General features: G+C 45.3%; 1 protein-coding gene across 1 annotated transcript in view; it reads right to left on the minus strand.

Annotated features, from left to right (window-relative positions):
- The window catches only part of WWP2 (WW domain containing E3 ubiquitin protein ligase 2), a 143,788-nt gene that overhangs the window by 66,294 nt on the left and 51,360 nt on the right, over positions 1-26,134 (minus strand). Inside the window, exons 5-6 of the mRNA XM_055412418.2 lie at positions 18,585-18,722; positions 16,493-16,589 (exon numbers count right to left, since the gene is read on the minus strand). Of these exons, the coding sequence (XP_055268393.1) occupies positions 16,493-16,589; positions 18,585-18,722 (235 nt within the window). The remainder of the gene's footprint in view (positions 1-16,492; positions 16,590-18,584; positions 18,723-26,134) is intronic.

The following is a 26,134-nucleotide window of genomic DNA, read 5'->3' on the forward strand; positions in this document are numbered from 1 at the left end:
CAGTGATGGGAAAAGAAATGGTTTCCATCATTCAGAGAGGCGCCACTAAGCAAACCTGCTCCCACCTACATGCAGCCTTCTCAGTTCTTCCTGTTCATTCAAATGTGGACAAGGAAGGGGGGAAATGGGAGGGGAGTAAAAGGGGGAGGTGAAAAGGGAAAGGCGCAATTAAGAGTTAAAAATGGGACCACTGGAATCATTCTGAGGGTAATTTACTCCATTCCACACCCCACCTCTGGCTGCCAGCCTCAGAAATGACAGGAAAGGTAAAAATAAAACAACTGCCAAGTCCATTCTACATGACAGAAAGGCAAGTGATTTACCTCTGCCCAATCTGGAGAACAGAGAAACATTCTCAACGGTGGCAGCTTTCTGAGACTGAAAAGTTCACTTTAAGAGAGACTATATACTACATTTTGACTCATCTCATTCCAGGCTGTATGTAGGGCTTCTAGCGGAAGCGGTCAGTGTCTCATTACAACCCATCCCCACTTGGGGCAGCAGGGAATGACCTGGGGTTCCCTGAACACAGAAGGCAGCCCCTCACTTATTTGTCCCATGTCCTGAGATGGTACAAGGGCACAGGACGCTCCAGCAGCCCAGGAGACACACACGGTGGGCTGTCAACCTCCACTGACACACAGCAGGAAGCTGCAGGGGGCCGACCCTGAACATGGAGCTCCAACTTCTGCCATAGGTGGGCCAGAAAAGGCTCTTCCACCTTCTTCCCCCTGGCATCACCTCTTGCTTGAACCTGGCCCATCCCAGAGCATCCCTAAGCTACAGCCACAGACCTGAAAGGACCACACGGTACCAGAATGACAGTGCCCAGGGCGTTATTTCTAAGTGTTCTGATGCAACAAATCACAAAGGCAGCGATTCAGCAGGAAGGAGGCACGCTCCTAAAAGAATATGTTCATCAGACGTTCCTCCAAACCTCCCTCTAAACTCCTCCCAAGGAAAATCTGGAGCTTTCACTGATCGACTCACTGGCATCCTCTTCTCTGGACTCTTCGCCCAGCTGGCTCCTCATTCAAATCCTGGTCTAAATGTCCCTCACCTCCCAGGCTGCACTAAACTCCCTGACTTCTCTGGCATAGCATTCTATCCTTTTCCTTAATGGCATTTTTTTTTTAACTTTTTATTTTGTATTGGGGTATAACCGACTAACAATGCTGTGATAGTTTCAGGGGAACAGCTGAAGGAACTCAGCCTTTCTATTTGTAATTTATGTTTGTTTATCTGTTTAATGTCTAACTTCAACAAGGCCCATGAAGGCGGAAGCCGTGTCTATTTAGGTGTAGCTTTGTAGAAACTGCACCTAGCATAGCTTGGCCCCACAATAGGCATTTGCTGAATGAATAAAAGACGCAAGCTCTCAAGTACAAAAGCACTCTTGGGCCTGTAACCTCTGATATTTCCCATTTTCCTGGCAATCCAGTTTGCTCCTCACCTCCCTGTCTCCAACCACCTCTTTAAAGAATGGAATCCATGCCAAGAGATGGAATCCACAAGGCAGTAGGTATTGAGAAGCGTCAGAGCTAGTGTCTTCCAAAAAGGTTAGCCCTCAACATCTTGTAAGAACATTCTCTGGTCTACAAATAAAAATCATTTCATTACACTTTTTTCGTGCCGCATATACTAAAATTGCAAGACAATCTCCACATCCAACCAAATTTTATTTATTATGGCTTTGTTGTTGTTGCTGTTGTTCTAGCTATAATTTTCAAGCACTCTCCAGCAGGTAAAGACTAGGCAAGTGATTGAACATGGGAATTAAGAGAGATACCTTGTGTGTCAGGAATATTTTCTAAAATGCCCCTCCTCCCAGACACTCCACCCTCAATGCATAAAACCAGGGAATGTGATGACATATCACACAGCCCAAATTCCTGCTGATCACGTGGCCTCACTCAAGTTAGAGGGCTTTATAGAGAGATGGCAATGCCCTGTGGAAATCAGTGCTTATCTCACAGGGGTGCCATTTCTGTGATCCAAATATCCTTCATGAGACACACACTCCTGACATTCCAACCATCAGTTGGGGATGTGAATAGTTCTCTATATGTGAGACATCACTGTTCTCAGAGGGTGAGAAAGTAACACTCTCTCCTGGTAGAGTTCAGGAACATGGACGTCACCACACATACTTTTTCCAAATAAGACGTATTTATGTGTCAGCTTATCTCTGATTCCAATGCTAACCATCGAAGTTCTAAGGACTTGAAAAGAACGATCCAAGAAAGAGGTTCAAAGTGGAAGTATCAATCATGAAGAATAAATAAAACAGGAGGAGCAGAGACTTCCCTGGTGGTCCAGTGGTTGGGACTCCATGCTTCTACTGCAGGGTGCGTGGGTTGGAGCGCTGGTTGGAGAACTAGGATCCTGCATGCCGCAGCCAAAAAAAAAACAACCAGAGGGAACCCACCACACTCTTGGCGGTCTCGCTAAGCTTTAGAAAGACAAGGCTGTCCTGATAAAAAGTCTCCCCTGTACCCTGTGCCCCTGAAAACATCTCTTCTCAGGGAGTCGAGGTGCCAAGGAATGTAAACCGGTAGCAAGACCCACCCTGAAGTCCTGGCAAGTGAGAAGCAGGAACACAAGACTCTTTCAACTCAACAAGGATTCACTGAGCTGCTGCTACGTGCAGCAGAGCACCATTCGGGGCCCTGGTGGGGACACAAAGATGCATAAGGCCCAGATGAGTTTGGCTGAGAACTCCCCCTGTACCCCTCCCCACCTTCAAAACAAGACTGCTACAGACGGGAGAGAAAAAAACCAACTCCTCAGGAGTCCCCATTTCATCATTCTTCTCTACATGTAAAGCAAAACTGTAGGGTGTGATTTCAAATAAAGGTTTTGCTTACCTTTTTTAAAGGGAAAAATTTTAAAGAGAAAGAACAAAGCCAACCATATCCTCATCTCCCCTTCTCCTTCACCAAACAGCAGTGATTCACACAATCTCCTACTCTAGACTTTCACTAATCTCATGTTAAAAATTGTTGTCTATTTCTTATTTGAAAGTTGTACCTTCAAAGGCCATTTATGAGCACACAAAACAGACCCGACAAATAGACGTGCCATGAAAGTCCAAGAGAAGTCCCAGTCCAAACAGAAAATCTTCAGACAGGGAGCCAGGGAAGAAATTCTTGTTCTCTCTATGCTGTTAAGTGCAGAATTTCACACTCCATTATCAAATAATCTGTGAGCCAAAGATACCTTCAACTCATAAAGACAAAGAAAAGGCAGGCCAAACACAGGCTTAAAGTGGCTAGTTAGCTTAGCAAAGAGAGACAAAGAAAGCGGAACAGACAGCACTTAAAAGGCAAGAGGATGAAAAGATACCATGAATCACAAGAAACAAACGGGGACCAACCGTGACAGTTTAAAGATACAAGGTATTATAGTAATTGAAGTATTGCGGACATACAAACTGTATTACTTTCAGGTATACAACATAGTCATCCTACATTTATATACAATCTGAACTGATGTATACAAAGTCTAGAAATCATCTGCCACCAAAGTGATCACAATATTATTGATCATATTCCCCAGGCTGTACATTATATTCTCATGACTTATTTATTCTATAACCAGAAGTCTGCATCTCTTAGTCCTCTTCATCTAGTTCTTCCAACTTGCCACCCTCCTTGTACTGTTTGTTAAAAATCCAGTTCAATGATGTTTCAAGCAACACCATCTAATATATAAGCACCAAAAATGTGGAAACAAAATGGATGCAGAAAACACAAAACAAAAGGAAGCTGGGGAAGTTATGCTAATACCAAACTAAACAAACTTTTTAAATGATTTTTAAAATTCAGGCATAATTTACATATAGTAAAATTCACTCCCTTTCAAGGGTACAGATAAATGAGTTTTACCAGCATATACAATCATGTGGACTTCCCTGGTGGCTCAGATGGTAAAGCGTCTGTCTACAATGAGGGAGACCTGGGTTCGATCCCTGGGTTGGGAAGATCCTCTGGAGAAGGAAATGGCAATCCACTCCAGTACTGTTGCCTGGAAAATCCCATGAACAGAGGAGCCTGGTAGGCTACAATCCATGGGGTCGCAAAGAGTCGGACATGACTGAGGGACTTCACTTTCACTTTTCACAATCATGTTATCACCACCATGATCAAGATATAAAACACACTGCCCCCAAAAATTTCTTTGTGCCCTTGGTAGTCAATCCCTCCCCTCAATTCCCAACAATTACTAACATGATTTCTGTCCCAATCATTTTGCCTCTTCCAGAATGTTATATAAATGGAATCACATAGAATGCAGCCTTTTGTGTCTGGCTTTTTTAAATTTACCACCTTAACCATTTTATTTTACTTATTTATTTACTTTTGACCCCACTACCTGGCTTGCAGGATCTTAGTTCCCCAACCAGGAATTGAACCTGGCCCCAGGCAGTGAGGCTTCCCTGATAGCTCAGTTGGTAAAGAATCCACCTGCAATGCAGGAGACCCCAGTTAATTCCTGGGTCAGGAAGATCCCCTGGAGAAGGGAAAGGCTATCCACTCCAGTATTCTGGGCTGGAGAATTCCGTGGACTGTATAGTCCATGGGGTCACAAAGAGTCAGACATGACTGAGCGACTTTCACTTTCTCTTTCACTTTCCAGGTAGTGAAAGCATGGACTCCTAACCACTGGACTGCCAAGGAAGTCTTTTGTATATCTGGCTTCTTGCATTTAGCATAATTCTTTTGAGAGTCATCCATGTTGTCTAATGCTGTTCCTTTTTATTGCCCAGAACAAATAAAATTTTAAAGGTGCTAGAAAAAGAGAGGATCACAAGATAAAAATTTCAATTCACCCATAAGACATATTTCAAACTTGTATAGTAGGTCCAAGAATAAAACCTTTAAATACACAAAGCAGGAATTCTTGGATACAACCTGGCCCCACCTATTAACTGCCTTCACCTCCTCCTATTTTCCCAACATTCCCTCCGCTCCAGCCAGACTGGCCTCCTTCAACTCCAAAGGCCCACTCGCAGCTGGGTTCCTTGGCAAGAGCCACCCCTCTGCCCAAAAGTCTTCCCAGACAAGAGAGCTGCATGGAGACATCCCTCACCTTCTTCAAGGCTTTGCTTACAGGTCGCCTTCTTAACCACACCTCAACTGCGTTATTTCATGGTGTATCCTGTTGCTACGTAACGAGTCCACAAGATCAAACCTGCAGACAAGGTCAGCTGGGCCTTTGCGGCTGTAACTCCAGCAGAATGGTAGAGGGCGGGCGCCAGAATGAAGTGAACTAATACGTAAATAGGAATAAGGATGGGAGACTCAGAATATTGAGACCAGTATTTTCGCTATATTTTCAATAAGGTATGAGTACATAACAGCTTCAGGAAATCCTGTGATGTGTTCTGTGCTTTAGTTCTGTGACTATTTTTACCTAATGAAAAGTGAAAAACCTAAATATAGAATTGTTCCAGTGTATAAAAAGAGTCGTTCTATTTAAGTTATTGAGTATGCCATTATGAAGACAGTTGCTAAACCAAACCCTAAATCTCCACTTCCACAGACCTTAGTGCTTTCGAAAGGAGCCAACCAGGGCCAAAAGACTCCTAAAGGAAACGTCTAATCTCATCACACCAAACCACAGCCACAAACACCATGGCTTCAGCAGTCCTTTTCCCCGCCATCCACATCTGTCCAAAGCATTTGCAGTCAGTTCTGCTCCGATCTTTGATCATCATATACCCAAACTGCCCTAGTTCCCGTGACTCAAGTCTTTTCTCTGAGATCCATACTCTTCACTGACTTCTCTCTAAACATTTTCCCTTTTGTTGTCTTTTTCTTTTTTTTTAATTATTTATTTATCTGGGTACTCCAGGTCTTAGTTTCAGAATGCAGGTTCTAGTTCCCTGATCAGATTCCTGCATTGGGAGTGTGGACTCTTAGCCATAGGACTACCAGGGAAGTCCCAACTCTTGCCCTTTCAATTACAATTTTTTAGGACTGAGAAGTCCCAGAATCCAGATACAGGTCTCGTTAAAGTAGAAACTTCACCCCTGCCCCCTAAATCATGGAGACCCTTATACTGGCACCACTGTTCAACGTCAGGAATACACTTTGTTGTCCCCTGCCTCTCCGAGGTTTGGCTTGCATTCTCCTCCTACGGATACACTTTGAGAGGAATGACTGCCCCAGAGTCAGTCAGTACCACTGTTCCACAGAGCCTACTAAGAACCAATCACAACCATGATGGGGGAAGTCATTTTAAAGTGACAACTTCAGACTTCCCTGGTGGTCAAGTCACTAAGATTCCATACTCCGAATGCAGGGGCCCCAGGTTTGATCCCTGGTCTGGGAGCTAGATCCCATAGGCTGCAACTGTCTGCGCGCTGCAATGGAGCCACCACCTGCAGCTAGCCCTCCACTCCTATCTCTCCAGTTCCCACATCAATCCTCTTGATCCCTAGGTCCTAGGGACCTGAATCTAGGAATCCTCCAGGTCCCTCAGTCTAGCCTTGGCCTCCACTGTGTCAAGACATTCCTACCTTCTTCTGCCTTCTCCTGTGTCCCTTCTCCTACTCCTTCACTACAGGAGCTAGTAGACTCTCCGACAAGGCAGCTAGGTTCTGGAAGCAGTTTGTTGTTTTAGTTGCTAAGTCATGTCCAACTCTTTTGCAACCCCATGGACTGTAGCCTGCCAGGCTCCTCTGTCCATGGGATTTCCCAGGCAGGAATACTGGAGTGGGTTGTTATTTCCTTCTCCAGGGGATCTTCCCAACCCAGGCACCGAACCTGTGTTTCCTGCATTAGCAAGCGGGTTCTTTACCAGTAGTGTCACCTGGGAAGCCCAAATAAATGAGTATGTGCTGTATTCAAATAAATTTTTATTTACAAAAAGAATTCGTCAAGAGGATAAGAAGACAAGACTCAGACTGAAAGAAAATATTTGTAAAAACATATCTTGATAAAAGACTGCTATCCAAAATATAAAAAGAACTCTTAAAACTCAACAACAAGAAAAGGAAAAACCTGATTTTAAAATGGGCAAAAGGCCTGAACAGACACCTCACCAAAAAAGATATATAGGTGGCAAATGAGTATATGAAAAGGTACTCTACATTGTATGTCATCAGGGAAATGCAAATGAGACACCACGACACGCCTATTAGAAAGACCAAAATCTAGAACACTGACAACACCAAATGCTGGTGAGGATGTGGAGCAACAGGAACTCTCATCCATTGCTGGTGGGGATATAAAATGGTATAGCCATTTTGGAAGACAACTTGGCAATTTGTTACAAAACTAAACGTACTCTTTTGCTCTTACCATACAACCTAGCAATTGCTCTCCTTTGTATTTATCCAAAGGAGTTGAAAACAGGTCCACAGAAAAATTTGCACAAGGATGTTTACAGTAGCTTTGTTCAAAATTGTCAAAACTCGGAAGCAACCAAAATGTCCCTCAGTAGGTGAATGGATAAATAAACTGTGGTATGTCCAGATTATGAAATATTATTTCAGTCAATTCAGTTCAGTCACTCAGTCATGTCCAACTCTTTGCGACCCCGTGGACTGCAGCACGCCAGGCATCCCTGTTCATCACCAACTTCTGGAGTTTACTCAAACTCATGTCTATCAAGTTGGTGATGCCATCCAACCATCTGATCCTCTGTCGTCCCCTTCTTCTCCTGCCTTCAGTCTTCCCCAGCATCAGGGTCTTTTCAAATGAGTCAGTTCTTCACATCAAGTGGCCAAAGTATTGGAGCTTCAGCCTCAGCATCAGTCTTTCCAATGAATATTCAGGACTGATTTCCTTTAGGATGGACTGGTTGGATTTCCTTGCAAGAGTCCAAGGGACTCTCCAGAGTTTTCTCCAACACCACAGTTCAAAAGCATCAATTCGTTGGCACTCAGCTTTCTTTATAGTCCAACTCTCACATCCATACATGACTACTGGAAAAACCAAAGCTTTGACTAGATGGACCTTTGCTGGCAAAGTAATGTCTCTGCTTTTTAATATGCTGTCTAGGTTGGTCATAACTTTTTTCCAAGGAGCAAGCATCTTTTAATTTCATGGCAGCAGTCACCATCTGCAGTGATTTTGGAGCCCCCAAAAATAAAGTTTGTCACTGTTTCCATTGTTTCCCCACCTATTTGCCATGAAGTGATGGAACCAGAAATATTATTTAGTTCTAAAAAACAAGTGAGCTATCAAACCATGAAGAGACATGGAGGAACCTTAGATGCATATTACTAAGTGAAGGGCTACAATCAGAGCTACAAATTTTATGATTCCAGTTAGATGACATTCTAGAAAAGGCAAAACTATATAGACAGTAAAAAGATCAATGGTTAACAGGGAGAGAGGGATGAACAGACAGAATACAGGAGATCTTTAGAGCACTGAAACTATTTTGTATAATGCTATAATGGTGGATGCATGTCACTATACATGTGTCAAAATCATAAAGTACACAACACCAAGAGTGAACCCTAATATAAACTACAGACACTGGGAGATAAAGCCTCTCATTATCATTTGGGATGATGATGTGTCAGTGTAGGTTCAACAACTGAAGCAACACGAACCACTCTAGAGTGGGGTGCTGACGGCATGCTCCCCGCTGCAGGAGGCTGTGTGTATGTGGTAGGTGGGAAATCTCTGTACTTGCTGCTCAGTGTTGCTGTGAACCAAACACTGCTCTAAACAAACAAATAAGCGGCAGCCTGGATTTGACCTGCAGACCATGGCTGGCTTCAGCTATCATCCTGAATATCTTGTGTCAACATTACCAAATGACTAATATGTCCAAATGTGCCAAGTTCTCTTATTCTCAATTGCCTTTGCCCACGCTGTTCCCTCAGCCTGAGCGACTTCCCTTTCCCCCACTTCACTGGTCTGCAAACTCCTTCAAAATACAGATCAAACGTGTGAGGTCTTCCCCTATTATCCCCTGGTGGATTTAGGTAAACTTTCCACTAGCTTCGCTCACCACCACTATGGGGTCCATCGCACTACTCTGGAACTGTCACCTGGGTCTGTCTCCCCCAGACGCCAGTCCTCAATGTCAAAGGCCATGACTTCTTTATCTTTTTATCTACAACCCAGCTCACAGCCTGGCATTCATGTTTGTGGAACAAATATTGCCTCCAACAAAAACTGCCTCCAATAAAAACCAATGAGATAAAACGGATCTGAATAAACAAACATTCAATAGGGAATTCCCTGATGGTCTAGTGGTTAAGACTCTGCTTCCTGAGTGCCAGAAACCTGAGTTCAATCCTTGGTCAGGGAACTAAGATCCCACAAGCCACATGGCACAGCCAAAAAAACAAAAACAAAACCCCAAAACAAAAACAATACAATAATGCATAACTGTAATCAGTGCAGAAGCATTAAATTAACATATAAATAAATGTGTATTTCATCTCGATGATGACTTTTCAATGTCTGGCTTTGGGAATGCAGGGTAGCTCTTGCCCACAGTCTCAATCCTATTCCTTACATACCATCTACTCAGAAGAGGGCCCTGCAAGCGCCTTCTGTGCAGGAACCAGGTCTCAGTTATTACCATACGAGTAAACAAATTACTCATATTCCTTTTCTTACTCCTATCTCTTCCCCAGCAATTGCAATGAGCCTGCAGCTAGATTTTAAATAGAAGTTATTGGGTGGGAGGCCTGAATGGAGACCATAAAGACATTTGGATCAGTGTCACGCTGACAGGGTGACATCGCCACATCACTGCAGGTTGAAGGGAATTCCCTGGTGGTCAGTGGTTAGGAATAGCAGCTTTCACTGCTGGGGCCCCAGGCTCAGTCCTGGTGGGGGAGCTAGAATCCTCAAGTGGCACAACGTGGCCAAAAATAACTAATGACAGTTCCGAATCAAGCACCTTCAAGTCATCTCAGTGGAAGGACAGGTGGCAGTGGCCAACAATGACAGAGAGTGGCCCAGCGCCTGAAGGCTCAGTTCCCATCTGCCTCTAGTTCCCATCAGCTTTGCTTCCCAGTCTTCGCTGGTCCCCCAAGGACTTCCAGCAGTGTTCCCAGCAGCCTCACGCTCGGTGAAGTTTATTTTTCTTTCCTTTCTGGGCTAGGCTGTCTGCAGACACAGCTGATGAGCTATTTAGAGCTCACCAGAGACCTTGGGCCTTTCCATGTCTCCGAGATTAGGGCTTTTAAATCTCCAGAGGTCACTAATGCCAAGGCAAGGGAGTCAGTAAATCTGATATGCTTTCATCAGAGCAGGATAAAAAGGGAAAGAGGAAAGGAGGGTGGATGAAAACTCTATCATAGGAGAGTATGAACTCACATGTCAAAGAACTGTGTGGGAGCTTGTTAAAATGCAGATTCTGACCAACATGGCCCAATACTGACAGCTGATGGTAAACAGAGGTCTCCAGCCCTTCACACCAAACACACACACAAATATGTTCATGCACACTCATGTACATTCACACATATTCTTATAATAAATATATATAGTATATAATAAAGAAAAATTAATTACTTAAGCCCCTATATGTTCTTAACCAAGATCTCTTTCACAGATTTCAGACCTATAAGTGAAAAACTTTATGAACCCAAAATCAAATTCAATACATTCTTCCATTTGCTCATACCATTCCCCTGTATGACAATGGAAAATCTACAGGGATTCTAGACAGAGGAGCTAGTTGTTCAAGTTGGAAGAAACCTTTTTTTCTTTTTTTTTTTAAATTTTTTGTTTTGTTTTGGGGTATAGCCAATTAAAGATTAATAGTGTTGTGATAGTTTCAGATGAACAGTGAAGGGAGTCAGCCATAAATATACATGTATCCATTCTTCCCCAAACACCCCTCCCATCCAAGCTGCGACATAACATTCAACTGAGTTCCATATGCCATACAGTAGGTCCATCTTGGTTATCCATTTTAAATATAGCAGTATGTCCACACCCATCCCAAACTCCCTAACTGTCTCTTCCCTCCCACCTCCCCAAGCCATAAGTTCATTCTCTAAGTCTGAATCTCTTTCTGTTCTGTAGGTTTATTTGTATCATTTCTTTTTAGATTCTGTATATAAGAGATGTCAAAGGATATTTATCCTTTTCTGTCTGCAAGTCAGAAGAAATCTTAAGTCTGTGCTTGGGGCAACAGCATAGTTCACAGACAGGCCTCTGATAGTTTCACCCATCAGTTGACACCACCTTAACTCCCTGATTTCATGTAATAGCCAAGGAGGAGGGGGTAAAATCACAGGTGATGAAGAATCAGCAAACCACAGAGGGATTCCGAGGCCCTGGCTTTCCACCTTCAGTCTGGAATTTCCCAACCATTTCTCACCTGACGCTATCTCTGAAGAGGGCTGCCAGTACCATCGGGGATCCCCCTGCTGGGTTCTTTTTCCCTCCATGCTCACCCCAGTGCCAGCTTCCCTAGTTACCACCGTTAGCCCCCAAGCCACTGTACTGAACCCTTGGACGGTGGACAAGTCTCTCTGCAAACTTCCGCCCTCCCTCCCCTCAGGGTCGTCCTCGCCACACACTCATCTCTTCTCTCTCAGAGCCTCCCAGGGTGTGAAACTTCACATACATAGGATATGTCATGAAGACTGCCTGTGGAAAGCAGACACCAGGCTTCTGGCAAGCCTCGTGCAAGGCAATGTGTGCACGACACCGGGCACACAGGAGATCTGCAAAACCTGAATTGACTTAGGCACAGTTCCCAAGTCAGCCCTCATTCCAGCAAAATAAAACAAACACTGGGGGATTATTGGAGGGTGTGGAAGGCCCTCCCCGTGCCAACTAGCACACACTCTCCCAGGGGGCTCCGCAACACTGGAACAGGGAACACAGGCTGAGGACGGAGGCTGGGACAGCACACTCACAGACAGAACCCTGGGTACCCCACATAACAGTCCCCACTCCAAGCACAAAACGGTACCAGACTGGCCCTTTTGGGCCACCTAGATTACTGCTATTCTGACATACAGTCCCGTACACTCGCAGACAGAGCCCTGGGTACCCCACGTAACAGTCCCCACTCCAAGCACAAAACGGTACCAGACTGGCCCTCTCGGGCCACCTAGATTACTGCTATTCTGACACACAGTCCCGTACACTCGCAGACAGAGCCCTGGGTACCCCCACGTAACAATCCCCACTCCAAGCACAAAATGGTACCAGACTGGCCTTCTCGGGCCATCAAGATTACTGCTATTCTGACACACGGTCTGGCAGTAGCCAGCTTTCATCTGGATCCTGTTCCCAAGGCCCAGATGACATTCTCCCACCTGAGATGTCTAAGTGGCGGAAGCGCAGCAGCCAAAGGCCAGCGTGGAGCATCGTCTTAGAATCACCAGCTCCACTGCTGTAAAGAAGAACAGGGAGGAAGAGAAGCAAGCGCTCGTTATCCGGCCTGGAGAAACCCAAAGTTCTGAAACCTGTCTGCCTCAACGGCAGACGACAATCTCTGCAACCAAACACCATTCCTATTCAGCCTACCTAGACTGGTAGATGATAGTTTCTGTATTGTGAAATATATCATGCAAATGAAAGAATATATTAAATATTCAGTTAAAGGAAAAAAACCCTGGGCTAAAAAATAGCATTCCCAGTACCCAGAAGCTTTCATTGCGCTTTTTCTTCATTAAACCCACCAGTGACAAACATCCTTCTGAATTCAGGGTTAATGAGTCCCTTCTGTTTTTTACAGTTTTACCACCCACAAAGGTATCCATAAAAAATATATATATACATGGTTTCGTTTTACATTTTTAAACTTTATATAAATGACTTTATACTGTATATTTTTTCTGTCATCTGCAGCTCTTGTTCAACATTATGTTTCTGAGATTCCAACACATTAACTATCTATTCCCCATTTTTTTGCTACCAGACAGCATTTCATTGCAAGACTATACAACAGTGTGTGATATTAACTCTTTCTTTATTCAACCAGACCCACTGAGTGGATATTAACGTGGTTGGTCTGCTAATAACTTTATGCCATGGATGGTGATACCATGCTGCTTCCATGTGGCAGCCCAAATGGCAAAACAACTAGAGATGTTCCACCTGATGACCTGAAATGAGTGGGAAAGATCCCACTAGGAGACGGAGCTATGAGGTCCTGTTCAGCAAGCACCTGGAAATGTTGCTAGATGAACTTGGGGAGATGAATCCTTAAGATACAGCTCTTACACGGTTCCAGTTCTACAGCTTTATAAAGCAGGGGCAGGATAGGAAAAGGCTGCTTTCACACTGCAATCTTCACCTTCATGGGCACATCAGAGCACCTTTGATCACGGAGAATAGCACCCAAGTCCAAGAAAAACCTACCCTTTCAGACGGCGAAAGTTAAATATTTAGTCTGGGAGGCGGCGTGCTGAAGCCCGTCATTCTCTCTGCCACAGGAAACCAAGGACAGCAGAGGATTGTCCCTGAGTCCTGAAGGTTTGATTCATCACCCTCCTAACTACAGACTCCTGGACGGGAATGCTTCATCATGCGTTACGTCCCAGGTTTGGGGGTGGGCAAGTGGGGCGTGAAAGACAGTCTCCAGATGCAACTCCTGGCCTTTACTGCGCGATGCCTGTGTGCAAGGCCCTCAGATGGTGTTGCGTGTTAGTCACTCAGTCGTGTCTGACTCTTTCCGACCCCATGGACTGTAACCCGCCAGGCTCCTCTGTCCATGGGATTCTCCAGCAAGAATGCTGGAGTGAGTAGGCATTCCCTTCTCCAGGGGATCTTCCCAAGCCAGGGGTTGAACACAGGTCTCCTGCATTACAGACAGGTTCTTTACCATCTGAGCCACCTAACTCATCCCAATTAATTCCTGCAGTGATCTCGTGAGGCAGGCGATACCCCCATTTTACACCTGAAAAGACTAAGAGGCTGAGAAGTTTGATGACTTGCCCAATAACGTACAGCAAGTCAGTGACAGGTCAGGATTCAGTCTACATCTGCTGCCAGAGCTTCACACTCATCCAGTAGACCACCCTGCCCCTCCCTGTGTGCACGGTGACTTCATAAAGGCCATATATCCAAAAGTGTTTGCCACCAAATGGCAGTGGGTTCCATGCGAACATACAATGAATACCTAGATGGCAGAGGCCTGTGAAAACTCACAGACCACACATGGAAAATGCAGCAGTAGCCAGGCAGATAGAGGAGGCTCCCACATGGCTTCAATTACCTAGAAGCACTCTGTCCACTGACAATTAACTAACATTGAATGTCCACTGGGTGTTGTGGGCAAAACTGCGACCGATTTTCTGTTGAAGTCTGGCTACTGCTCTAACAATCAACAACCCTCAACACAAACAAGAGCACAAAGGAGGGCTACCCAGATATGTGAATTTCAAGGTCTACCAATCAGAGAACTTCAGAGAGCAACAAATAGCTCAAGAACTTAAGTCTGAACCTGTTAAGAGCTGAACGCTGCCTTCCAGCCCCAAATTAAGCGACATCAGCTGTGCCTGACACAAATTTTCCAAGTCAGCTCAAAGACCAGGATGGCAGGGACGAGCACCAGGGCTCAGAAGCAGCATTCTCACGGTGAGCACCGGAGCGGCTCCTCTTCACCAGCCACTCGCCACTGAAGAGATTCTGTTTGTTTAGCTCTGGGTGCCAATGGTGCCACTGTTGATACAAGATTTGCCAGTTGTATTATTGGTACTTGATGCTGTGAGACTCCAGTAGTCATGTACGGATGTGAGAGTTGGACTATAAAGAAGACTGAACGCTGAAGAACTGATGCTTTCAAATTGTGGTGCTGGAGAAGATTCTTGAGAGTCCCTTGGGCAGTGAGGACATCAAACCAGTCCATCCTAAAGGAAATCAGTCCTGAATATTCATTGGAAGGACTGATGCTAAAGCTGAAGCTCCAATACTTTGGCCACCTGATGTGAAGAACTGACTCATTGGAAAAGACCCTGATGCTGGGAAAGACTGAAGGCAGGAGAAGAAGGGGACAACAGAGGATCAGATGGTTGGATGGCATCACCAACTCAATGGACATGAGTTTGAGCAAAGTCCGGGAGATAGTGAAGGACAGGGAAGCCTGGTGTGCTGCAGTCCATGGGGTCACAGTCAGACATGACTAAGCAACTAAACAACAATAACCCTGTTAGACCTAGCTACTTTTTCCAACTTAAAGTCTCTCTTCTCCGTGATAGACTAGGTGACCCATCTTCAGGATATGAGGCCAGAGCTCTGCAGAAGCTTGGAGAAAAGACAACAGGGAAATGGTACCTCTGCTCCTAACGATGCTATAGACAGAAGATCCAAACGTCTAACCCTCTCTTGTTCCTGACGCCTGCTGGCCTTCAAGACCTCACAAGCCCTTAAGACCACAAAATCCAGACAGGCTGATCACTGTCCTCAGTGCAGTCTTTCCAGATGCTGTGGGTATATAGCAGCCCCAGCTTGCTATATACTCTGTTTCTTAAAGCATTATTCCCCATGCCCCAGGGACATTTTGGGGAAGATTTTACCAGTTATTCACCTGCTCTCTGGTTTACAAACTACATTCCATATGATTCTTTTCCTTAAAATTTTTTTAAAATGTCTAAGAATTTTGTACAGTGTAACAAACAATGAAACAAGAAACAATATATAATAAAAACTCCTCCCCATCTAATATACTTAAAACTATTCCCCTGCCTGGGAATTTAGTGGCCATGGAGATGAGTATGAACCATTAACACAGGTATAAGATGGGGATGTCAATAAATAAAATTAAGTCTAAAAATAACATCATTTGTGATGTGTATATAACAAATATATATAATACAGCTCAGACTCTGAGTGCAGGAGGTCTGAATCAGCACTCCAAAGGGAATTATGGATCATCCCCACAAACAAAAATGTAGAGACAGATGTCACATACACAAAAACACTGCTCTGGGGACCTCCCTGGTGGTCTGCTGGTTGGAAACCTTCCTGCTAATGCAGGTTGAAGGGGTTTGATCCTTGGTCCAGGAGGATCCCACAGGCCTTGGGGCAGCTAGGCCCAACCACCACAACTAGTGAAGCCCGTGTGCCCTAAGGCCCACGCTCTTCAACAAGAGAAACCATTGCAATGAGGAGCCTGCACACCGCAGCTAGAGAGCAGCCCCAGCTCACCATTAACTGGAGAAAATCTTTGCACGGCAAGCCTAAATAAAAAGGAAAAAAAAAAGAACCACTGCTCTAAATGTTCCTTTGTGTTTCCTGGAAGGATAACTGTGGCCATGGTACCGGATCATCAAAAAGCAGTCAAGCTCTGCTCAGCTGAGCAACAAACAACTTGGTCCATCCCCATCTTTGTCAAGGAACCACTGACCCGTCTGAGAATCCTGAGTTGTGTATTCCCCTCTGGGCCATATTAACATACTTATAAGTCTTGCAAGTCAGTTACAAGCTCTCTGGAAATTTCTGACAGTTTCTAACATAAACTGTTCCTCGTCACTTTCCCACATGTTTTCAGGAGCTCTGAGCAACTCCTGGTTCCCCCTCCTTCACAGGGCAGGAGGAGGATGTCTTACCGGGATCTCCCACCAAAGCAGTTTGTGCTGGGGGGCTGGTGGCGGCTCTCTGGAGCAACGGTTGTCCCGCTGGATTCTCTCGAAGGTGGCTGTGAACCTGGAAAAGGGATCCATCATAAGAAAGAAACACTGAGAAGCTCACCCCTCTGTTTGAGATGTGGGTACGGCAACACTGCTAACTGTGTGTTTCCACCCCCGAGGGACAGCGACTGTCCACTAAGCAGCAGTTGCCAGCCCAACAAGGACAGGGACGGCCAGGTGAGATCTGACTGGGACCAAGGAACAAAGGGGTTCAAACCCAGGAAACACCTCCTCTTCCTCAAGACCTTCAAGAACGTCTCAGGCACTTTACAAGCATGTTGCCTTAGACATTAAATGAAACCACACCACGTGAGACAGAGGCCAGATGCTGGCTATGCAAAGTGGGGGCAAGGAACTGGGGCATCTCTCCACATCGTAATCAGCGAGCTTTTGAAAAGCCAAATCAGGGACATCCCTGGCAGTTCAGGGGTTAAGAATCCACCTTGCAATGAAGGGGATATGGGTTCCATCTCCGGTCAGGGAACTAAGATCCTACATGCCACAGGACAACTAAGCCCGCAACTAGAGAGCCCATGGGCCACAATGAAGACCTGATGCAGCCAAAAAAATAAACATTTTTAAAATAAAATAAAAAAACTTAACAGATCAGATCCAATCTAAATCAAATCATGACACTCTCCTGATTAAAAACCCTTCAACAGCCTTCTGCTTCTTACGTTGAGCTTCCAAATCCTCATCGAGGCCTTAGAGGCTGTGTGATCCAACTGGTCTCATCTCCCACCACTCTACTTTTCTCACTCCTCACTATCCAACTGGCCGTCCCTGTGCCTATGAAAGGCCACACTCGCTTCCATCTGAGAGCCTTTGCGCCTGAGACCCCTCTACCTCTTACTCAGCCACTCCAACACTTCACATCCCCACCTTCGCCTGTCTAAACTCATGTTCCAGCAGGTCTCAGCGTCCTCAAAGAAAACCTTCTCCGGGTCCCTAGTGTAGAAGATTCCCCCTAAAGGGGAGGAACCTCACACCACCCAGCACTCTTCCTTCATAGCAGGTCAGTTATGATTATATAATTATTTGTGCATTTACTCGTTTGGTGTCTAACATCCCCTGCCCCTGCGGAATAGATCACAAGCTCTAGGGAGCAGAGACCATGTGAATTTTGCCCCTGCCATCTGGCCAGCACCTGGTCCAGGAGCTAGTACATACCAGTGCTCAGTTATGGATATATGTGCTGAATGAGTGAATGATGCGTGTTCTCTAGATGCACCTAAAGTGCCCCAAGCACCATGCAGCCCAGCTGAGGGAGGATTTGCAGCAGTAAGGTCCATCCAGTCACTGAGACTCCACCCAAATACCCTTGGAACAGAACTCGAATCTCACCCCCTGCACCTATGGAAAGCCTGGTTGAGGCCTGGAAAGCGCCATAGTTACATCATATTTAATGAGAAAAAATTATGCAGAGAGCCAACCCATTTCAGACCTCAGACGTCATGAGATAATTTCCTGCTAGATCCAAAGGTGACTAATTTCTGACTAGATGAAAAGAAACAAACCGCCCACATTCAGGACGAGGCAGGAACCACTCTCCGATTTCCCTGCTTCTTGCCTGTATGTTGCTGGTGTGAATCTCTGAGACACACGGTTCCCCTCTCCCAACCAAGACCATCTCATAAAAGACTCTCAAGCTCCCCAGGGAGTTTAAGTGCATTGGGAAGAAGAAAAATGGGCCCAAGTAACATTTAATAAAGAGCTTTATTTTCCAAAGTCCATGTGGGATGAAAAGATGTTTCTCTCTGTTCTCAAACCCAAAAAACAACACACTCACAAAGACTTGACATTTATTTTGGTCCTTTATCGGAAAGTAGTCCTTGAAAAAGCATGTCATGACTGGGATCCACGATGCTCTGAAGAGTCAGGGCCGGCTGAGCAGTACCTGAACCCAGATATCTTGTAAAGAACCAAGCTCCAGGCACCTCCTCAGCCCTGCCCCGCCCCGCCCCACCCTGCCCTGTCCCGGCACAGCCCTGGGGAGCAGGGCGGCACTCACCATCCGTCACGGCGCTGCCATTAGGCACGCTTCCCAGATCAACAGTCGGCCCGTCCAGGAAAATTGTCAGCTCACCACCCGAGACAACACCGCCTTTGTTCTCTGTCTGCAGGTTCAGGGTCAGCTGTGTGTTCTCCACTGTTGGACACAAAAAGCAATGTGGATGGACAAACGCAAACACACACCAAGGTTAAGATTCTGTAAGTTATGAGTTCCCACTTCACCAACTCTGGCTTCCCTGGCAACGTTTTTCACTGCATCTTCAAACTTGTCTTGCGGCATGGAAAAAGGAACATGGAGGAATATGCCTAACTGTTGTATCAGGCTGGTGGGGAAGGATGTACTTGTTTTTTCTTCTAAACATTTGAGAGCATTAGGTTTGCTAGGTAATTTCTATATTGCTTATATGTTTGCTTATATCTGCAGGACCGAAAGAAAAGAGTAAGAGATACTGATGGTATGCAGAGGAAGAAAGCAGTTCCAAGCAGCATCCCCTAACCAGGATAGAGTGGGAGCGAAAAGAGTCTAAACAGGTCAAGAGACACTAAAGAAAAGTCATCAGGAATCATCTCTACATAAACAATTGTAGGGACTTATTATTTGGGCTAAAAAGTTGGGTTTTTTAATTTTTTTTTTTTTGGCCATGCCTAAAGGCATTCGGGATCTAGTTCCCTGACTAGGGATTGAATCTGCGCCCTCCTCGCCCCTCACACATTGGAAGCACAGAGCCTCAATCACTGGATCACCAGGGAAGCCCTAAAAAAGTTGTTTTTTAATTTTCAATCCTGGAAATATTTTGCTTTGAAATAAGGGGTAAAAAGAGTTTACAACAAAAGCTCAGTACGGGCAAGTCAGTCCCGTAGTTACATGGTCCTGGCTGAGTTCCATAAGGAGAGACTAACGGACACCTGGCTCCATGAGTTGAGGTGAGAGGGCAGTTCAGAGTCACCCAGCCCCTAGAACGCTAGGCAAGTTCAGCCCTATGGGCAAAGAAGAAACAGAACAAGCTGACACGAGGCAGAGGAACCAAACCCCAGGGGATCTGGAAACTGCTGCATACACACACCCGACCCCACCACTGAGACCAGCCACACGGAATGGCCTCCATCCAGTTACTGCTCGGGATCCACAGCCTCCAGCTCAGGGCTGTTCAATAATTACCGAGAAAGGGCGGCATTTATGAGAACTTCCAAAGAGTAGGCAGTCCTTCCATGCCTCCCCACATCTTACAAAGCTAGACCAGGAAAATGCCACATAGTCCAACCTCCCTCCCTGCCCACACTACCCATCAAACCACCACTTCATTTTATCTCTTAGTTGCTACTGTATTATTATAAGCTGGTTTTCTAGAACAAGGCAGGGTATGTATAAATAACCATCTCCATGACCATTTCATAGAGACAACCGCCCCCCACCAAAAAAAAGTCTGCCCTGCATCTCTCTAAGAAACAGATACAGTCCTTTAAGAACTTAGACCCCCAAAAATGTCTTGATCAATTCAAGGATATAAGGTAGAAATCAGTAATCCTTCAGATTTTCGAACTCTCAAGGCATCTCTCCCTTCCTTTAACTTTTCTTCCCTGTAATGGATCTCTCTGAATCCTTTTGAGTCTGTTTTCAGTCAGTTTCACTACGGGGCTTGGTGAGTTCCAAATACTTCTAGAAACGAACGTTTGTAGTCTGAAAACTAGTTCCTTCAAAAACCCAAGAGGGACTTCCCTGTGCTCCAATGACTAAGACTCCACGCTCCCCATGCAGGGGATCAGTGTTTGATCTCTGGTCAGGGAACTAAATGCCTCATGGTGCAACTAAGACCTTATGCAGCCAAATAAATATATATATTTTTAATATTTCTATAGGATCTCCCTGGTGGCACAGTGGTTAAGAATCAGCCTGCCAATGCAGGTGATCCCTGGTAAGGGAAGATTTTACATGCTGCAGAGCGACTAAGCCTACGTGCCACAACTACTGAAGCCAGAGGACCAGAGCCTGTGCTCCGCAACAAGGGACGCCACCGCAATGAGAAGCCCCTGCGCTGCGATGAAGAGTAGCTCCCGCTTGCTGCAACTAGAGAAAGCCCGCACACCACAACGAAGACACAGCACGCCAAAAAACATTTTTTTTAATTTCTATAAAAGAACACTTGCAACCTGAAAACTAGTTCCTTCAAAAGTCCAAGAGTGGAGATTCCTTTAAAGAACTAGGAATAGAACTGTATGACCCAACAATTCCACTACTGGGCATATACCCTGAGAAAACTATAATTGACGCATGTGCTGCAGTGTCTGTTTCAGCACTATTTACAATAGCTAGGACACAGAAGCAACCTAGATATCCACTGACGAATGGATAAAGAAGTTGTGGTGCATATATACAATGGAATATTACTCAGCCATAAAAAGAACACATTTGAGTCAGTCCTAATGAGGGAATGAACCTAGAGTCTATTACACAGAGTGAAGTAAGTCAGAAAGAGAAAAACAAATATCATATATTAACATGTACATAGATTGAGGGCAGGAGGAGAAGGGGACAACAGAGGATGAGATGGTTGGATGGCATCACCAACTTGATGGACATGGGTTTGGGTGAACTCCAGGATTTGGTGATGGACAGGGAGGCCTGGCGTGCTGCGGTTCATGGGGTCGCAAAGAGTCGGACATGATTGAGTGACTGAACTGAACTGATACAGAATCTAGAAAGATGGTACTGATGAGCCTGTTTACAGGGCAGCAAATCGCTCAGACAGTAAAAAAATCTGCCTGCTGTACAGGACCTGGGTTCGATCCCTGGGTTGGGAAGATCCCCTGGAGAAGGGAATGGCTACCCACTCCAGTATTCCTGCCTGGAGAATACCAAGGACAGAGAAGTCTGGTGGGCTACAGTTCATGGGGTTGCAAAGAATCGGACATGATTGAACGACTAACACTTTTAGTTTCACAATGGAGACGCAGACATAGAGAACAGACTTGTGGACTCAGTCAGGGAAGGAGAAGGTGGGATGAATTGAGAGAGTAGCATGGAAAAATATAAATTACCATATGTAAAATAAATAGCCACTGGAAATGTGCTATATGATACAAGGAGCTCAAATCAGGTTCTCTGTGACAACCTGGGGTGGGGAGGATGGGGTGGGAGGTGGGAGGGAGGTTCAAGAGGCAGGGGACATATGTGTATCTATGGCTGAATGGTGCTAATGTACGGCAGAAACCAACACAATATTGTAAAGCAAATATCCTCCAATTAAAAAACCAAGTCCAAGAGAGGGGAAAGAACTGAGGCATTTGAACCAGCAGCATCGTTTGCCAGCCATGCAAACAAGCCACCTTGGAAATGGGCCCTTCAGTCTCAGTCTAGCTTTCAGATTACTGCAGCCCACCCAGTGTATTGAGTGCAACTTCATGGAAGAGCCTAGGCCAGACTGCCCAACGAAGCCATTCCCAAACCTGACCCACTGAAACTATGAGATAATAAATGTTTACTTTTTTTTTTTTTTAATCAAGGAGCATCTCCCTACTCTTCATGCTGAGAATCCAGGGCATAAGTCCCTAGCAGGCAGTAGAGCTCAGAGGTCTAAGACAAATACCAGTTAGGCAGACTGGATTCAAACACAGTACCAGTTAGGCAGACTGGAGTACTTACCTTGAGCATTAGTCTCTCTACCTGTAAAACAGGAGGAGTAAGAACACACTTCCCAGAGAATATATGTTAAGAATTAAATAGCATCTAGTAGGTTCCTAGTAAGCTGTCATTTTTATTATGTCCCTGTTGTGTTGTTCCTTTAATAATTTTTAATTTAGAAGAAAGTTGTTTTGTTTTTTTTGGTCACATCAGTATGTGGGATCTTAGTTCCCTGACCAGGGATCAAACTTGAGCCCTCTGCATTGGAAGCATGGAGTCTTAACCACCGGACTGCCAGAGAAGTTCCTATTATCTCCCTGTTGGCTGGAGAGTCCAAATTTCTTTTGATCTAACTCATTCATTGTATATTCACTCTTCTCCTGACCTTTCTAAGCCTTTTTCAGGCTTCGGCAAAAGAGTCAACAAAAGTCTTCCAAGGTCAGTCACATATCCATCACAAGGACAAATGGTCTTCAATCTTATTTCGAGGGCACTTCCTAAAGATATCTGGCATGCCACTGTCGGAAATGTACTGGGATAAGCATTCTAGAAGGGTTCCTCAATTCCCTTCTTGGTATCTCAAAGGCCATCACTTTACAAAGAGAGTGTAGACACTTTCCTCCCTCCTTCCTGGAGGGATGATAACATTTGACAGGAAACTAAAGGAGCCCAAGGCCTCTCGCTGCTAATTTCCACCTCCTGACAGCCACCCCACTGTGGTCTTCTGACAAAGCTAGGGGCACAGACTGCATTTTCCTCTCCACTGGGCTCATGTCAAGGCACCAACTCAATTACCTGCTCATCTTGTCGAGCAGTATCACTATACACACGTAGGTTCAGAAGTTACCTTACAAGTCTTGGAGACACATTTGACTTTCAAAAAGAGCCAGTGACGGGGGAGGTTTTCTCTTTAGTATTAATTAGTCGCTCAGGCATGTCCAACTCTTTGCAACCCCATGGACTATAGCCCACCCGGCTCCTCTGTCCATGGAACTCTCCAGACAAGAATTCTGGAATGGATAGCCATTCCCTTCTCCAGGGGAACTCCCCAACCCAGGGATCGAACCCAGGACTCTGGCACTGCAGGCAGATTCTTTAATGCCGAGCCACCAGGGAGGATCCCTTTCAACTAAGAACATAACCCTCTAGTGCTTTATTTACTAAAAGAGAAATAGATCAGAGAGACCTCTGGCCATTACTGTCATAACCAATTAACTGAAATGAGCATCACTAACAGCGAGACCATCCAACACCCACATGCTCCCTGACGCGTTACAGGATGAAGTGCACAACAGCACTTTTAAAGTCTTCTTATAGGACTCCCCTGGTGGTCCAGTGGTTAGGAATTCACCTGCCAAAACAGGGGACATGGGTTCAGTCCCTGGTCCGGGAAGATCCCATATGCCCAGGGGCAACTAGAGAAAGTCTCTGGGCAGCAATGAAGACCCAACGCAGCCAAATAAATAAATAGTCTTCTTGAAAAGCATTTAACCTGAATCCAATCTGGCCACTAAACCTCCTTCCCAGATTACATGAAATAAGGGGATAGAGGAACCAATTCAGCAAAACCATAAGACAGCAATCAGACTAACCCAGAATATGGGACATCTATAGGGCAACTATCCCAGGCTTCTTGAAAAGCCAATGTCATTAAAAACATTTAAAATGGGAGGTGGGACAGGCAGGAAGAAGACTCTTGGATTTAAAGGAACATAACTACCAAATGTCTTGTGTGAATTTTAACTAAGTCTTAGTTTGAAAAAAATATTCTTGGGACACTTGGAGAAATTCGCATGGAGAAATTCACATCCAGGTTGGATATTGAATGATGTCTTTAATTACCATTTATTTTCTTAGGTTCATTAATGGCACTATGCCTGTATTTAGGAATGGTTTCATTCTTGGGAGATCCAAGAGTAAATTAGGATGATATCTGCACTTACTCTCATGGTTTTGTAGGAGAATAGACTGAAGTTTTCTGGAGTGAAGTGTCAAGATATCTGCAGTTTACCTTCAAGTGGTTCAGGGAGAAAAAAAAATGCACACACTCACAGGCTCATACACAGAGGTGAAACAAATGCAGCAAACTCTTAACAGGTGTTGGTTCTTGGTGGAGGGCATTTGGGTGTTCACTGTGTTATTCTTTCAGTTCTTTTGTATGTTGAAAAAACTGCATGTTAAAAAGTTTGGAAAGGGTTGTTTTTTTTTTTTTTTTTAATTGGCAAAGCTATTACAAAATTAGACCTCTGAGAACAGAACACTCTATTATTCTCTTAAAAAAAAAAAAACACCTGAGCCAGGGGAGCCCTACAATGCATAATGGGACTAAAGAAACCATTAGCTAATTGAGTGACAGACTCGAGCATACAGGGGAGGCTGAAAGAAGTAAGTGTGGCTGGAAAACATATACTGGAATCTGAGCTATAAATAGCAGCCTTAGCCACCTCGCCTCTGGGGCCCTCAGGTTTCACTCCAGCCATGCCGTGCATTCCACAAAGGGCCTTTCTCTTGCACTAGGTCTTCCCTGGGCCTTTACAGGCACTGCTCAAAAATCAAAAAGCTGATGAAAACATGGGTGTTATAAGCTGAGTTCCAGAACTGGAACCAGATTCAGCATCGGAGGCTCACCCACCTCCTTCAATCTCATGCGGCCCTGCTCCATCTGCAGTCGTGCCATTCACACGTGTATAGCGAGCGAGCACTCACTCTTCCAGTCTCCGACATCCAACAGGTACGGAAGAGACAAAACGCTGTGCCCCTGGGTGTTTATATTCTAGCTGAGGCAAACAGACACTATCCACTTTTTTTTAGTACATCACATAATCCATTAGATTGCAGCAAATGCAGTAGAAAAAAAAAAATGAAAGGAGGGAAAGAGAAGGGGAGTGACACAAGCGGAAGGAGGCCTTGGGGTGGTGAGAAAGTCTCACCAGGAAGGTGACAGTGAAGCAAAGACTTCCAGAAGACTGAGGCAGGGGAGCCATGTCTCTATCTGGAGGAAGGATACTCCAGAGAGAGAGTGAGACACAGGAGTCCACACGGGGGCCACACCTGACTGGTCTGAGCAAAGGGAGGGAGGCCGCTGTGGCTGGAGTGGATGAGGAAAGAGGGAAGCAGGAGATGACGGCGGTGGGAAACTGGAACTCACAAGGAAGGTCTTGGAGCCCTGGCGAAGTGTCTGGCGTCTACTCTGCGTGAGACCGGGAGCTACCAGAGGGTTGTGAACAAGGAAGGCAGGTGATACCTGTGGCAGCGCCGTCACACTAGTTGCAGGAGAGCGAGAGGGGGAGCAAAGGGGACCAGGGAGGAGGTCACGGCGGGCAGGCAGTCCAAGTGATGGCAGTGTCTCCCGGGTGTGGGGGGCCGAAGCGAAACACCCCTTTCCTCCTTGCCAGCATGTGTTAACAACGCCCCGTGGCTGCCTACCGAGCACACCAGCCAAGCTCCACTGGCCCATCAGGCTCTTGGAATCAAAGCTCTGGGCACATCACTGGCAGGGGCTGCAAAAAGTGCCCACTTAAAGCATGTCTGGAAGAAGTCAGGTTCAATTACAATCAAGTGGAACATATATCATGAAAATTTTTCACTGGCAAGAGACTTCAGTTCCTTGAAGAAAGCTAAGGCCCTGAATACATGTGAACTTTAGCAAGTCTATTTCTTCTCTTCTGTTCTACAAGAACCCTCTGGTTACCAATACCTTGTGATGCTACTTTCTGGAGGTCAAAGACAGCAGTAGGGTTAGATATTAGAAGCTAGAGGAAAAGAATTAGGAAAATCCTCAAGTACTGTGCCAGGAAATCTCTTTAAAAGCTGGCAAACTGGGAGAGACAAGAAGACATTAGGTGCTTCCTAGTGGAAGCACACACCACCTCAGCAAGTAGGGATTCATGGACTACTCTTGCCACTTTTGTGGATGCTTGACATTTTCC

This window comes from Moschus berezovskii, chromosome 22, assembly GCF_049115385.1.
Source record: "Moschus berezovskii isolate FMDL1 chromosome 22, NW_MosBer_1.0, whole genome shotgun sequence".
NCBI classification, from domain to species: Eukaryota; Metazoa; Chordata; class Mammalia; order Artiodactyla; family Moschidae; genus Moschus; species Moschus berezovskii.